At 42.9% G+C, this 14,940-nt stretch overlaps 1 protein-coding gene across 2 annotated transcripts in view; it reads right to left on the bottom strand.

Moving 5' to 3' along the window:
* The window catches only part of SNX27 (sorting nexin 27), a 63,072-nt gene continuing 48,132 nt past the window's right edge, over positions 1-14,940 (bottom strand). Inside the window, exons 7-13 of one of the 2 annotated variants that reach the window (XM_045790535.2) lie at positions 13,785-13,948; positions 11,514-11,603; positions 6,049-6,105; positions 5,604-5,753; positions 5,202-5,330; positions 4,750-4,809; positions 1-3,851 (exon numbers count right to left, since the gene is read on the bottom strand). In XM_045790535.2, coding sequence (XP_045646491.2) covers positions 3,804-3,851; positions 4,750-4,809; positions 5,202-5,330; positions 5,604-5,753; positions 6,049-6,105; positions 11,514-11,603; positions 13,785-13,948 — 698 coding nt within the window. In that variant the 3' untranslated portion in view covers positions 1-3,803. The remainder of the gene's footprint in view (positions 3,852-4,749; positions 4,810-5,201; positions 5,331-5,603; positions 5,754-6,048; positions 6,106-11,513; positions 11,604-13,784; positions 13,949-14,940) is intronic. The other variant, XM_045790536.2, reaches the window with a different exon arrangement.

Here is a 14,940-nt window from a genome sequence, read left to right as displayed (position 1 = left end):
TTCATCAATAAATCAATTTATTTAAAAGAATATGTTACAATTAATTACACTAAGTGACATAACCAAACAATTTTAGAGTGGTTAGCTCTAGAACAAGGAATGAAAGAAACACTGTTAGCCATTATGTGTCTGTGTATTTTCTCTTCACATTTCTTAAATCACAAATAAAAAATACAAGATACTGCAGTGAAAATACAATTAGAGTTTCTCAAATAAATTAAAAGTATGCATGGCTTGGGGAAAACTGAAGCCCAGCTCACTGGCTTAAAAAGGGGGCATGATATAAAACTGGTGTCCAATTTAGCAGTTGGCCAAGTGCCTCCAGCCTGCAGCACTCCCCTCTTTGCTCCTGCCCTTCCCTGGAACCCTAAACATTCCCCACACTCAAGATTATTGCTGAGGAGTGAGCTGCTGTCCTGGTATGAGTGAGGCCTGGCATGACGTGCTCAGGGTTAGGGGGAAAGGAAGGCAGGAGGTGAAACTGGAAGACAGGAGTCGAAGAAGCAAATCCACTGCCTCTCTTCTATCAACCATGTTGTCCTCCCTTCAAAAGGAAGCTAATGGGACACAATCAATCTGGTGAGGGAACCTAGCAGTATGCTGGGCTCCAACAGCCCAAATGGTCTCTAGACTGAACTGATCCAGCCAGAGAGCACAATGGAGAGAAGGGGGGGCACAGTAGTCCCTCCAGGTCTGGAGACTTCAGGTCAACCAGGATGCAGTCTCCGCAAGGAAAACTGCCTCCTAGGAGCCAGGCCGTAAGTTGGCAAATTCTGAGAGGAGAGAGAGGTGTCCCCTCCTGTCAATGCCCTGTACTGCTGCTCCAAGCACTAGGTCTGGAGCTACAAGAGGGGATAACCAAAGCTACCGGCCCGGGTGATGACAGGATGAAACCAGGCAGGCCAGGCCTAGGAGCTGCCCTGAGCACATATCTGGGCTGAGCTTAGGCTGAGGGCAAGGGGAGGGTAGGAAAATGGAAGAGTAAAGTAAAAATACAGAGAGCAGAGAGCCCAAAGCATGGCCCAAGGAAACCCTTCTGCAGGGACAGGTTTCTCAGGGCCTGCATTTTCTCCTGATCTATATAAAACTCTGAGCTTTTACCAAAGAGGACAGAAACTGAGTACAGAGGGGAGGACAACAGGAGATCAGGAAGATCCTGCTGGCTCTGCTGGGGCAAAGCAGAGGGGAGGGAGAGCCCCTCCATTTCCCAGAAACAAACTGCAAAAGAAGACTGAGCAGAAAGGCTCCCTGGGCAGAACCCAGGACTAAGAAAGAGAGCAGGGATTAGGGAGAGGAAGTACAGAGCAAGGGGGGAAAGGAGTGTCACACTAACACTGCTTCATGCAAAAAAGAGCTTGATCCTATGGAGCCACAGTGACCCTTGCCCTGGTCCAGGAGGCCGCCGTGGGTGGAAGAGGGGAAGGTTCCGTCCTCCATGGGCTCCCTCCTTCCCCCTCCTTGCTACAACAGGGTGCTTTGTTAGTGGTACAGCCACAAGTGGGGGCTGTCCCTAAACAGATTCTGCCCACAGGCCAACACCCATGGGGCCCTCGCCCAGTCTCCAGAGCACCAAGGGAATGAAAGCTCTGCCACGAAGGGACCAGAGCAGCATCCACCCAGTCCAAGGGGCCTCCCTGCTACAGGTATCCCCCGTGGGGGGGGGGGGGGATACATCTCACAACGTGAGGTCAGGATTTGGGATATTGCACGGACTCCAGATTTGTTCATTCCTCTCCCACTCTGAGGGAATATGGGCAAACTGCTGCTATGTTTACAGTCTGAGCAAAGCTGGCGCCGAAAGCCTCTTTAGCATCTTGGAGCGGGGAATCAGCATATTTTCCTTCTAGGGTCCTTTGGCTCATTATTAAATTCATTTAAGCCAAAAGTAGTTAATCCTGTATCAAAACTTTCAAACCAGGGATCACTCTCTATAACGTAAAACATTCAGCATCCCTACGTTCTGTATTCTCTGATTCCACCTAGATTTGGAGAAGGGGAGGGGAGACAAGTGTCCTGTATGATCCCACACTGTCCTGGGGCAAGCAGTTGCCAGGATAACAGAGTGAGAGAGAAGGAAAAGTGGCCTCACAACGATCTGCAAAAACAAGTCACCAAAAAAGAAACTTTAAACCACCCCACCACTGCTCAGTAGAGTGACTAAACCAAATATGGTTGCCTCCCAGTTAGACAAAGCAAAAGATGCCACCCAATGGAGGTTTTTGTTTAGAAGGTAGAGAAGGGAAAAAGAAAAGAAGGCTCACAGAAGTGTTTTAGTTGCATCAGAGCCCAACTTTGAGCTCCCAATACAGTATCTTAGAACCTGGGGTTGAGAGTGTCGCCCCACCTGGTCGGCCCGGCCCCTACGTCCTGAGATGCAGCTCTCAGGTCACAAAAGCTCAAAGTGCAAGGTGAGATGAGGAGCTCTTTGAGGGACAAAAAGGTTTTCCTTCAGTCTCCTTTTCATTAAAAGTTGAGATCCAACTCAAATCAACCATATTCCTACTGGTCCTTCCTGGGTCCTAAGCTGGCTTGGATGGGCACTGGTTTGGTTGGCACAGACCACTGACTCATTCCAAGTTTCCCCAAGGCCTTGGGGATATTGTCAGATCCCTCCCCAATACGGCTCTTTAAGGAAGTTGCAGAGAATGTAACTGGTTATGGGTGGTTATTGGTCAGGAATGGGTAGGGAAAAGCTTAGATACTTAGGGCATTTCTTCCTTCTTTTCCCCCTACTAAGTCCAATCTTTGTGCCTAAAGGTATTGGCTTCAACTCTGGTCCCTAGTACTCTGTCTGCTTCAGAAACAGCAGGGAAATGGGAAATTACATCCACAAAGTATTTCAGGTTCCTGCGGCATCAACCTCCTGAGCTGACCCTCCCCTCCATTCTAGGCCAGTGGAGGGAGAGCATTCGAGGGGCCCTCGGGAAGTGAGAAGGAGATGTGGAATGTGGCTAGAAAGCCATGAGTGGAAAGAGAGAGAGATGGACCAGGAAAGTTGTCTTGGAATCAAGGACCACACCAAGTCTTTAGACTCTCCCTGCAGATCTGCAAGCCTTGCTGCCCTTGAGAAACACATCTCTTTCTCCTCCCCAGCAGCCTCTTGGAAGATAAAGAAACTATGCTCCTTGCTCCTCAGACTCTATGGCAACCCATGAGCCAGAATCTTCACTCAATACAAAAAAGGGGGGAAAAAACCCAAGCAGGTTGTAAACTTTTCGAGTCCTTCACGAGGAGAGGTATTTTCCTGGTAAAATATTTTTTTTCCTTTTTAAAGTTTGTTTCAAAATAAAGAGAGCAAGAGAGAAGTCATGAATTCTAGTGAAAGGTGTGTAAAAACACAAGCTAAAAAAGGTACTGCCATCAATATGAAATTTAAAAAGAAATATATATATGTATATACGTGCAGCTAATTTGTGTATATATAATTTTTACATACATACATATATATGTCTGAACAGTGCAAATGGATGGAGTTCATAGTTCCAGTTTTAAAAATATAGTACAAGGAGAGTCTGTTGGTATGAGGCCCAGGTGAAAGGACAAAGATACCTTTGGCGCATTGTTGGGCTTATTTTCCTGTCTTAACTCAGCTGACTCCTGGTGCTGACCAACCTGTTGTTCTCTACCAGCTCAATTCCAGAGACATGAAATTCAGAGGGACTATTAATAGTATTTAGTTTAGGGCTTTTGAACATAATGACTTTTTTCCTTTTTCTCTTCTTTTGTGTTAATGGTTACTCTGTCTGACACAGGAGACGAAAGGGGTGAGAGGATGAGGGTGAAGAGGAGGGGGTGAGGAAAGGCTAGGTGGCCACATCCCTCTGCTGTGACCTCGCCATCTGGAAAATGTTCTGAAAGGAAAACAGAGACCAGTTACTGGGAAGCCTGAGGTGCCTGCGTCTCCTCCCACCTGGAAGCCACCCTCAGACAGAAACAGAAATATGTATGGCTAGATGTCTCAATCTGATTGGCCTCCACCTCTGCTATAACTTCCCATCTAGAAGCACAGCCTTTTAGACCCAGAAAGGAGCTTGGATATTAATTATCTGGTTCAGCCTTCCCATTTTATAGATGAGAGAAGACAAGAAAACTGAGATCTAGGGAGACTCATTTGTCCAACGTTGCAGGGAGGAAAAAAGCTGGAAAAAAAATCCTGATTTGATTCTCAGAGCCCAGTATTCTTTCTACTATACCAAAAATATAAATTTCTATAACCCTGACTTTATCTGCTGAACTTCAAAAACATTGTCTTTGAGAATCAGTAGCTAATTATTCAGAATCTTCCAAATTCTGCTCCAGCACTAGCATATACGGACAGCAGTGAAACAGGAGCAGAAACCTTCCCACACATACGCATTAGTGGTTAGCCCAGACAGGTTCTGTCACGACTCGTCTCGTCAGAACAGCTAAAACTGAGGACAGCTGCCCTTTTGGGTCAGGAACAGGCAGTGATTGTATTAAAAAAACAAAAGCAAAACAAAACAAACCATAGCAGAGGAGGGTCCATGAAGTCATGGGAGATGGAACAGCCTACAGCCGGGCTACCCAAGGGACCAGGGGAGAAGCAGGGCTGCTTCTGCAGTCTGTTCAGCATCCAAAGGCTGGAAAATAACCTCCCTAGAATAAAGTCTCTAACTAATATTCCTATAAAGACTCAGATGGAACTGAAGGTCCCAGGTATCTATCTGGCCATATCATTTTCAATACACAAAAAGATGAAAAAGTCAATTCAAGATTGTTTAGAATTACCTCTTTTCTCCACTTGAGTTCACAGAACACCCTCTCGAAGCATTCATGCATATAATTAAACTGAAAAACAAAAACAAAGCAACATAGCAACACTGACTTCTCAAGACACACCACAGGGCCATGCCTTTGAACTCCTGCCCTCTGTCACCCCACCTCCCAAATGTGGCTCAGCCTAGAGAAAAACCCTGACAAGCACCACAAAAAAAAAAAAAAAACACCCAGGCCTGGGTTCATCTACTATTCTCTGGCTCCTTCTAGTGGTAGTTTTGAGTCAAACGGGACGTGAAACTGCCAATCCTAGTCAGCCCTCCAGGAGAGACAGGAAGATGCCGGGGGCTCTAGGGTTCAGAACACAACTGCTACCTCTATAGCTCTCCCCATTTATGCCTTCAGCTTGAGAACCTCAAACCCAATCTACTTTCCCCAAGACTGTTTCCCTGTCTACCACTCACGTATGGTGTGAAGATTTTAACCCATCGAGGCTTCTTCTCTCCTCGGGCATATTCAAAGCAGAATGCCATTCCTTCTTCATCTGTATCCCATCGCTGCATCTCGTCCCATTCAAACGCTATTACTTGGTTCTAAACAACCGAAACAAGAGTGTAAGTCTGAGAATGCTGAGGAGCTTAGCTAGGATGGTTCTGAACCAGACAGAAGTGAAATGATTCAAAGAAAAGGCTTTGACAGAAGAGTAAGAGTCCGCGTGAGTAGCCAGGAAGGTAAGGATTGGTGTGGACCCAGTGCCGATTTACCTGCCCCACCCAAAGAGCTCTGATTTCACCTCCCCTCCCAGCACGCGAGTGAGCAGCAGTGTCCCTAGCGCTCCCAGTCCCAGCCCCACGCTGAACTGTCACCTCCAGCTGTCCTTCTTCAGTGCAGGCATGCAGTTTAAAGTGCATGATGCTGATGGCTGTGATGACGTGTCCCTTCCTCCTGGAGTCACAGGCACAGTGGGGGAAGATGATTTCATTGTAGCCCTCACAAGTCCTTAGCATGTTGAGGTACTAAAAAAAAGGGGGGGGGAGTGAAAACAGTGTTACTGTGGTTCACTGTGGTACTAAACCACCATGAAGGGCTGCTGGTGTGGCGCCACAGAAAGAACGAAAGGAATCCTCTCACCCAGCAACCTGAAGACCATGCCCTGGTCTCACACCCAGCCCTGAGAAGAGCCGTGGCTTGGAGCCGATCCTTTGTTCCACTTCCAGGGGCTACCTCTGTACTTCCAACCCCACCTCCTTTCTCCACCTCGTAAGTACACAAACGAGCCAGAAGAGGTGCTCTGTCCACAGGGGAACTCACAATGCCAGGATGCCTGCCTCTCCTTTCACTTGCCTCCGGGGTGGGAATCAAACCGATCTGCATGATTAAGGAAAGGGATCTCAGGTCTCCTCCCAAATCAAGTTATAATAAGGATCTCCGTGAGGAGAAGTAAGCGACCCCAAATCTCATACTCGTAACATGTTTAAGCTGAAAGAGACTGTTAAAGCTAGACCCAGAGTCTCCCACAGGAGACCTGCTTAAGGTCACAGGTGGCACAGTCAAGATTAGAAGCCAGATTTAATTTCTTGGCCACTGGTCCTTTCTCCATTGCCAACTAGTCCCCAAATCAGTGCCACCCTCCCCTGGTCTCCAGTACCTATGCCTCCTTAAAAAGCACATGGCCCAAACGGAGTGGCATATACAACCCTCAGAAGTATGGTGGTGTAAGACTGATTCAGAAAGGACTCCAACTCAGTTTTGTCCTTTCCCCTCTACAATGAAGACTGGCCTCTCTTTCACTCAACTCACTATTCTGAGTTGAGAACAGAGAGTAAAAGATGAGTGGGAAAGAGAACAGAAGAGAAATAGGGAAAAGATGACTTAAAAAACAAAGATGCATGGACTCTGACCCAGTTTCCTTTCAGGGACTGACCAGGAAATAAGCAAAGAGCCCTGAGCCCCCGCACACAGGAGAACAGAGCACACTGGGGACATGCAGGGACTGCTGGAAGGAAAACAAAGGCACGGCACACTAGCTATCCGCACGAGATGGCAGGAGATGGAACACACTGCAGTCACCTTCTGCCTAAGAGAGAAGAGACAAAGGGATGTAGGCACAAAAAGGACCCTGCGCAACTGTAGCTCTGGTACCCAGGAACGGCACCCAAGACCGTCGCTACTGCCCCAGAGACTCTCTGGAAGGACTCAAAGGCCCATGGAAAAAAGTCACACCACATGTGCCCTTCCCTACTTTGTATTTATTTCTGTTTAGGTAAAATAATGGCAACTTCAAAGGGGAAAAATTATAAAATGACACCAAGAACACAGCGACAGGGTCAATTCAAAAGTGCCACAATACCTGATTCGCGTCACTTTTCCTTTCTCATTTCTCCTTCATCACCCTACTCCATCCGCCTATCTCATCATCCTTCCTGTACTAGGGATAAAAGTAGATATTGCTTGGCCCTGCCATTAGCACTATGACCAAAAAGCTATCTCTGGCCTCTAAACTTTGGTATATAGGACAGGCAGTGCCATGGAATAAAACTCTTCTGCGGTTATAAGCAGAAACAAAGGTTGGGACAGGAAGCAGGACGAAGAGTGGGCACAAGCCTGGGCCCAGACTACCCTAGGCTTGAATCCTGGCTCCGTCACCTTGGGCAAGGGACTTGCACTCAAGATAAATTGCTAAACCCCAGGAGCCTTAGTTTCCTCTCCTGTGAAAAGGATAATAGTAATAGCACCTACATCACACAGTTATTTGTGACCATTAAAGTATTTAGCATAGTACTTAGTACATAATTAGGTATTCAATAAATGACAGCTTAAAAAAGTAATTTTAAGGACTCCATTATCCTCAGCCAGAGGGCTCAACTATTTCCTCTTTCAGGAATGCCCTGTGAAATGATGTATATGGAAATTACTCTTAAAAACTGCAGGGGAAAAAAGCACATGTGTGAGACAGATAAAGCATGAACGGCAGAAAAGTGGAACTTTGCTGAAACTGGGTAATGAATACATGGGGGTTAAATGTACTATTCTTCCAACTTCTTTACTTATTTGAAATTTTCTACAATAAGATACTGAAGGGAAAAAGAAGAGTGCCCTGTAAGCAGGCCTCCCAGTGCTCAATCCACGGCATCCTCCTAACAGTCATGGGAAAGTCTGCATGCTCAATAAGCAGCAAATTCTGCTCAAAGATGCTTAGAACCTCTGCAAATGCTGGAACGTGTCACGCAGCCTTGGGGCTGGTTCTGTTCACGTCCTTTACCAAGAAAGCATTACATGTAACACATTTGCTGAGACTTCTCCTCTTTGAGAGGCACCACTACCGTTTTAAGAATATTTCTGCCATATTCCTAATAGGGAGCTTTATTTCTTCAGAAGAGAAACACGTAGACAATGGGAGGGATTAGGAAAAGACATCAGATGAGGCATGGAGCTATGCATACCTTGAACTCTCTCTCTGTGACCTTGTTTAAGTTACTCTGCCCGGGGGCTTCCTCTCTGCCATCTGGAAATAAAGCTTTGCCCCGCTATAGGGAAAAACATGCTTTGAAGTCAGACAGAAATAGGTTCAAATTCTAGTTCCACTTCTGACAAGCTAAGTGATATTAGTTAAGAATCTTCATCTCTCAGACTCCACTTCCCCGCACACCTGCATGGTTGTTAGAAGGAGGAAATGAGAATGTACATACTGTGCCTCGGACAGTACCAGGCACACTACATGTGCCCCTTCTTCTCACCTCTGAATCAAAATGCTGATTTATCCCTACATATTCAAGAATTTAGTCCTTGAAAGCAAAGAACCTCTAGGGGACTTTCTAATAGTGTTAAGTTCCAAAAATAGCCTGAGTGGAAACTAAGGGCACCGGTGGCCTCGGTGTGACATGGGAAATGCAACGTTTTCAAAGATTCTCAGGTCAGGTAGTATTTCTCAGCTTTAGGTAAATCTCTACATGCCTAGATTTGCACAAAGCATAAAGATACGAGCTGTCCTCTGTAGTTGGAAAACCAGGGAACTTACAGACTGTTTAAGAATTTTGGAGTATTTTGTCAAGAGCCTACTTGATAGCTGGCAATCTGAATATTCCCATTTTATAGAAAAGAGACTAAAACTGAGAAGTTTGTGAACTGTTGAAGGTCTCACAGTGATTTGGCAACTAACAGCAGTGATTTGACCTAATCTTAGGCCTATCAACAATATTTAGTTGCTATCAAGATGCATGGGCTCAGAAGGGTCCATCTGAGTTGGAAGTTTCAATGTATTGAACATGACCACTGGGTAGGCTAATGTCCTTGAACACTAATACTTGAATACATAAAATTATACTTAAATAAAATTCACGCTTTTCAAACTTTGGTGGGATTTTATTTAAAATCTAATTGTAATATTATAGGGCTAGTACACATTTCTTTGTGGCACTAGGTTTTCAAGACAACAGAATTCCATAAATGTTTAAGCATATCTTACACTCAATTCCAATGATCCAAGGGGGAAACATCAACTGTACTTAAGGTTTGTTGTTGTTGTTGTTGTTTAAGATTCATTTCTTTATTTGAGAGACAGGACACACAGGTGAGCTTGGGGGGGGGAGGGGCAGACGGAGAGGGAGTGAGAGTCCTAAACAGAGGCACCTACGCAGGGCTTGATTTCATGACCCTAAGATCACAACCTGAGCTGAAACAAAGAGTTAGATGCTTAACCAACTGCACAACCCAACTGCCCCTGTACTAGAGTTCTTAACTTGAGTGATTACGAGATACAAATTTGAGTCTAAAAGTAATTTTGTAATAGATTACCAAGCTGTTAAATTCAGATCTTATATATTTTGCCATAGGACAACCCAAACCTATTTATATATTTTCAGCACCTTCTACTGTGCCTGGCACACACCTGGTACTCAACAAATATTTGTTGATGAATGCATAAATGGAAGACAGTGTGTACAGAGTACTACATGTGCGAAGAAACAATATGTATTCCATATTGGAATTATTAGAAGCCCTTATGAAATTACTTTGACTTGCTGCCTTTGGCAAAGGCAAAGAAGTATTCCAGAGGCTGATGGTCCCTTTAGTATTTGGTCCTTTTCACCAAAAAGATGCAAATGTGCTCGTCAGAATCACGCATTGATATACAGAAGACAATGCCATGATCTTAAAGAACAAGTGGAAATCGAGTTTTGTGTTCTTTTTAAGATTTTATTTATTTGAGAGAGAGAGCAGGGCGAGGGTCAGAAGGAGAGGGAGAAGCAGACTCCCCACTGAGTGTGGAGCCCAACAACGCGGGGAGGCCTGACCCCAGGACCCCAAGACCAGGACCTGAGCGGAAATCAGATGCTCAACCGACTGAGCCACCCAGGTGTCCCAAAATCGAGTTTTAAAATCCAGTTCCTCACATAGTAAAATTCCCTTTACCAAAATTCTGCCAAGAATTAATTCTGTTTAAAAGATTTTTGTCTATTTTAGCCTGTTGATATGCAGAACATTGGTAAATGGTTCCCTGATCTCTGGCAGTTTTCTAAGACAAACAGATTTATTACTTTTGTCATATAAGCGATAAAATAACTATCCCAGCTATAAGATTATGGGCTGCGTTCAATGGTTGACTTATTTGTATTCTTACTCCAACCCAATTAGTTTAGAAAGAGAATATTCCCTCATAAAAAGTGCACACATAGAGGGTACAAAAGAAAGTTAGTGACCTATCAGCATCATCACCAATGCAATAACTGTCTTGTGTGAAATCATGAAAAACTGTAATTGGAAAACTTCCAACTATATGTGAATTTGCCAAGAAAGAAATTTTAAAATGCTATGAGTGAAAGTTTATGTAAGTGTTCTTTACAAATTTTACTTTTGACAATTTCCATCCCTGTATTTATGGCAGGTGCAAACCGAAAACTCATTTTAAAACATTTAAGGAATTTTGTAGGCAGCCCCTCTCCAACAGAACTTTCTGTGATGATGAAAATGTTCTGTATCTGGGCTGTCCAACACGGCAGGTACTAGCCATATGTGGCTATTAGACACCTGAAATGAGGCTAGTGCACCTGAGGCATTGAATTTTATTTAAATGAGTTTAAAATTAAATGTAAATAGCTACATGAGGCTAGCAGCTATTGAATCAAACAGCACAGCTCTAAGATACCACACTAACCAAAGGCACCACCGAGCACACATGTTTTAAGCAACTGCAGAGAAGGAAGTCATAAAAACAAATAATTTTGCAATTGCTAAATCACAAATAAAATACTTTTTTTTCAAATATTTATTTGAGAGAGAGAGCAAACGAGCAGGGCAGATGTAGGGGCAGAGGGAGAGTGAGAAGCAGGGGCAGAGGGAGAGGGAGAAAGAATCTCAAGCAGACTCCCCTCTGAGTGTGGAGCCCTGGGCGGGGCTTGATCTCACGACCCTGAGATCACGACCTGAGCCAAAATAAAATAATTTCTAACGTTAAAAATAAAAATTCAACTTCAAAAGAATTGATATTTACATATTAAATGTTTTGCACATCTTTTGTTTTAGAACTTTTTATCAAAGTAAATACTGTTTGGTTATTGTCAATAATAAAGTTAAATACCCACACGTGGCAAAATATCTTCTTATATGCTAAATGGAGGAACATAATGGGCTTTACATGAAGATCTATATCCCCCTCCTTTTTTTTAAATTAATCAAGCCACTGAACAGTTGTAACATCTTTCAAAAATCGCTAGAACAACAGGTTTAAGAGATAAGAAGGGGAACGTTATAAAGAGATTATGGGAACATAAACCTACCATGACCATTTTCCTTTGTTCATATAGCTTCTGTAATTGGTAGGACTTTTCCTCTGCTTTGATGTAACCTTTTTTCACATCATCAACAGCCTGTCACCACAAACAAGGGCAGGGAAGAAAGGAACATCAAAGTCATTATCGAGCATATTCTTGATAAAAATAAGGAGACGCAGCTTCATTTTCAGAAAAATTCTTATCCATTTAGACCACCATCATCATCACCAGTGAACTCTGCCACAAGGATGTATTTACTGGAATAAGTAGCGTTTACCGAGGGCCCAGTATGTGCTCAAGAATTGTAGGCACAAGAGGGATCTTGTTTCTCCTGTTAAGAGATTTAAGTTCCAGTTAATTTATACAGGTTGAAGCAATTAGAGAACACTGAAAGACACTATATAATTGTTAAAGGTAACAATGAGGTAGCAAAGATGTATGGTTTAGATACTGAGAGATACACAGTAAGAACAGCAGAGTTTTTGGCTAATCATAGTTATCAGGGAAGCCTGGCTGGACCCCAAAGGTTAGGCTGAACAGAGAAAACTACAAACGGAAGTCAGGAAACAGGAATGCATCTGAGCTTAAATACAGTTGGGAGACAGATCTGCCTGATTTAAATAAAGGATACGTGTCAGGGGACAACAAAATAGAACACTGGATGGGTAAGTTAACAGATTATGAAGGATCCCAGAAAACAGGCACAGAAATTTAGATTTAAGGACAGCACTAAGGACTACTGGAGCTAAAATAAGCAATAAAAATTTGTGTTATTTTTAAAAGACAGACTGATTTGTATATGAGTGCCAAATGAACCAAGGTACAGAGAGAATGAAATAAGGGAGACTGATGATGTTATGGTGCTTTAAGCATGAAGTGAAACAAGACTGTAAGCTAGGGTGGTAGCAACTGGAAGACAGGAAGTGATCAATCTGAGATGGTACATGGACAAAAATCCCCAACAGCACTTGATACAGGCATGAAGGTACCTAGATATAATATGCTTATTCTTATTCTCAACTACGCCTGGTTCAGCTATATGAAACATGCATCTCCTTCCCAACCTCACTCTACCCCAAGAAAAACTTTAAAAATCGAATAGAAGGGAAAACTCATCTTTGGGAGAGGAAAAAAAGGAAGGAAAAGAACAAACAGAATCATTTGTCCAGGGTACTCAGAACCCAACCTCAGTGATCTGCTACAAGGATGACTTTTGCAGGCACCAGGTTGGGGCCACTTGAACCTTTAATGGAAGATGGCTGATTTCTTTAAAGTAAAAATTATTCCCCATAGCCTTTTAAGGGAAAATATTTACATAACACAATGAGTTCAGAGTTGAAGTCAAGAAACTAGTTCAACTTCTAGCTCTGTCACCTAGCAAGGTACGCTTGAGTATGGGTCCAGGCATGGTATGGGGTGGGAATGCAGGAGGAAATGGAGCTAGAATCTCATCATCTATAGTAGGAAATTAAGAGATACCACTTGAATCTGAAAATTCAAGTAGGAGCAATATAACCAAGTCATGACAGAGACATGGGAGTAAATATAAAACAAAACAAAATAAACAACAACAAACCAAAGCTAAAGGGGGTGAAAATGGCTGTCTAAGAGGAGTGGAGATAAAGATAAGTGGAGTAACTAACATTTTTCATAACCTGTGTAGAACTATTTGATGCTTTAAACTCTATGTATGTAAATTTTGATGAAAAGTTTTTTAATAGGTACATAGCCATATGCTCATTTCCTGTTGTTTAAAAAAACAACATCTCAGGGCGCCTGGGTAGCACAGGCGTTAAGCGTCTGCCTTCGGCTCAGGGCGTGATCCCGGTGCTCTGGGATTCAGCCCCACATCAGGCTCCTCTGCTGGGAGCCTGCTTCTTCCTCTCCCACTCCCCCTGCTTGTGTTCCCTCTCTAGCTGGCTGTCTCTGTCAAATAAATAAATAAAATCTTTAAAAAAAAAAATCTTTACTTCTTAAACTTACTTATCTTCCGTTAAGTGGGACAGAACATTCTATTTTATTTTTTAAAAGATTTTATTTTTAAGTTATCTCTACACCCAACATGGGGCTGGAACTCACAACCCAAATATCAAGAGTTGCATATTCTACTGACTGAACCAACCAGTTGCCCCATGACAGAACATTTTAAAAATGTAACTTAACTAAGATATAGGAGGCAAAGCAGTTTATCCAAGGACTCACCCTGGATTGTAAATTACATACTACATATAAGCAGAAAAAGAAATCAGGCCTTTCCAGGAAGATCAATTCACCTACCTGATGAAAAAAGTAGGTAACAGCAAGATCATTGTCATTTAAGAGGATTTCTTCTTCTGTGGTAAAAAGCCACTTTCGAATGGTTAGGCAGGTGCCTGGCACAGCTGATGTGTAATTCTGGACGTAGAGTTTATGAGGAAATTCATTAGGTGCCAGTTTACGTACTGAAGAGAAGGCCAAAAAAAAAAAAAAAAAGAAAAAAAGAAAAGAAAAGAAAGAAAGAAAGAAAGCTAAAGTGAAAAGATATATAACGAATTTCCTCAGCACAAACTGTGTAAGACAGATCAAGTATGGCAGTCTATCCTTAACCAGAACATTGTCTTAGAACCATCAGGGAGCTCTCCTATGGGACCACAGAATAACCATTTCTCTAGCCAAATCTATCCTTCTTCTTTTTTTTTTTTTTAAATGTTTTTTTATTATATTATGTTAGTCACCATACAGTACATCCCCGGTTTCCGATGTAAAGTTCGATGATTCATTAGTTGCGTATAACACCCAGTGCACCATGCAATACGTGCCCTCCTTACTACCCATCAAATCTATCCTTCTAACTATGACTATGGCAATCGAGCGTCAAACTGATGGAAATCTATCACCTGTATGACACACCCTTCAGCTAACATGTTGACTGTGCAGACAGCATCTATTCCAAAGTCAATTAAAATACCTTATCCATGATCTGTAAGTTACAGCAATGTCCACTGAACATCTTTAAAGCAAGCCTCTCCTCTTACCCACCCACCTATGGTGCATTCAGAGTCTCTCACGTGGCAATTCTCAATGAACTGCTTCTCTTGTTAAGAGCTAAAAGGCTCTCCCCACCCCCCACCCCCAACTCTAAGACATTCATCAAGGTGAAAAGTATCTTCCCAGTAATGTTTCTTCCTCTTCCTAACAATGCACAGCATTAAACTATCACATTTAATTTCTATGTTACTTTTCTTTGGAAAGGCACAGAGTTTTCTTCTCAATGTTTACTTGACTTTGTAATACTGCAAAAGACAGATTTAATATTTCCCATTTTATTTGTTAACTAAAGCTTAGGAAAAAAGGGTAAGATTAGACTCCAAGTGCCCTGGTTCCCTAGCAATCCTCTAACATTTATATCTGTCTAGTTAGACCATAGGGAGTTGGGAAGATGTAGAGTAATAAG

This window comes from Ursus americanus, chromosome 12 (assembly GCF_024610735.1).
Source record: "Ursus americanus isolate L20-20 chromosome 12, mUrsAme1.1.p, whole genome shotgun sequence".
NCBI classification, from domain to species: domain Eukaryota; kingdom Metazoa; phylum Chordata; class Mammalia; order Carnivora; family Ursidae; genus Ursus; species Ursus americanus.
The sequence above is the reverse complement of the archived record's forward strand: the minus strand, read 5'-3'. Positions and strand labels throughout refer to the sequence as shown.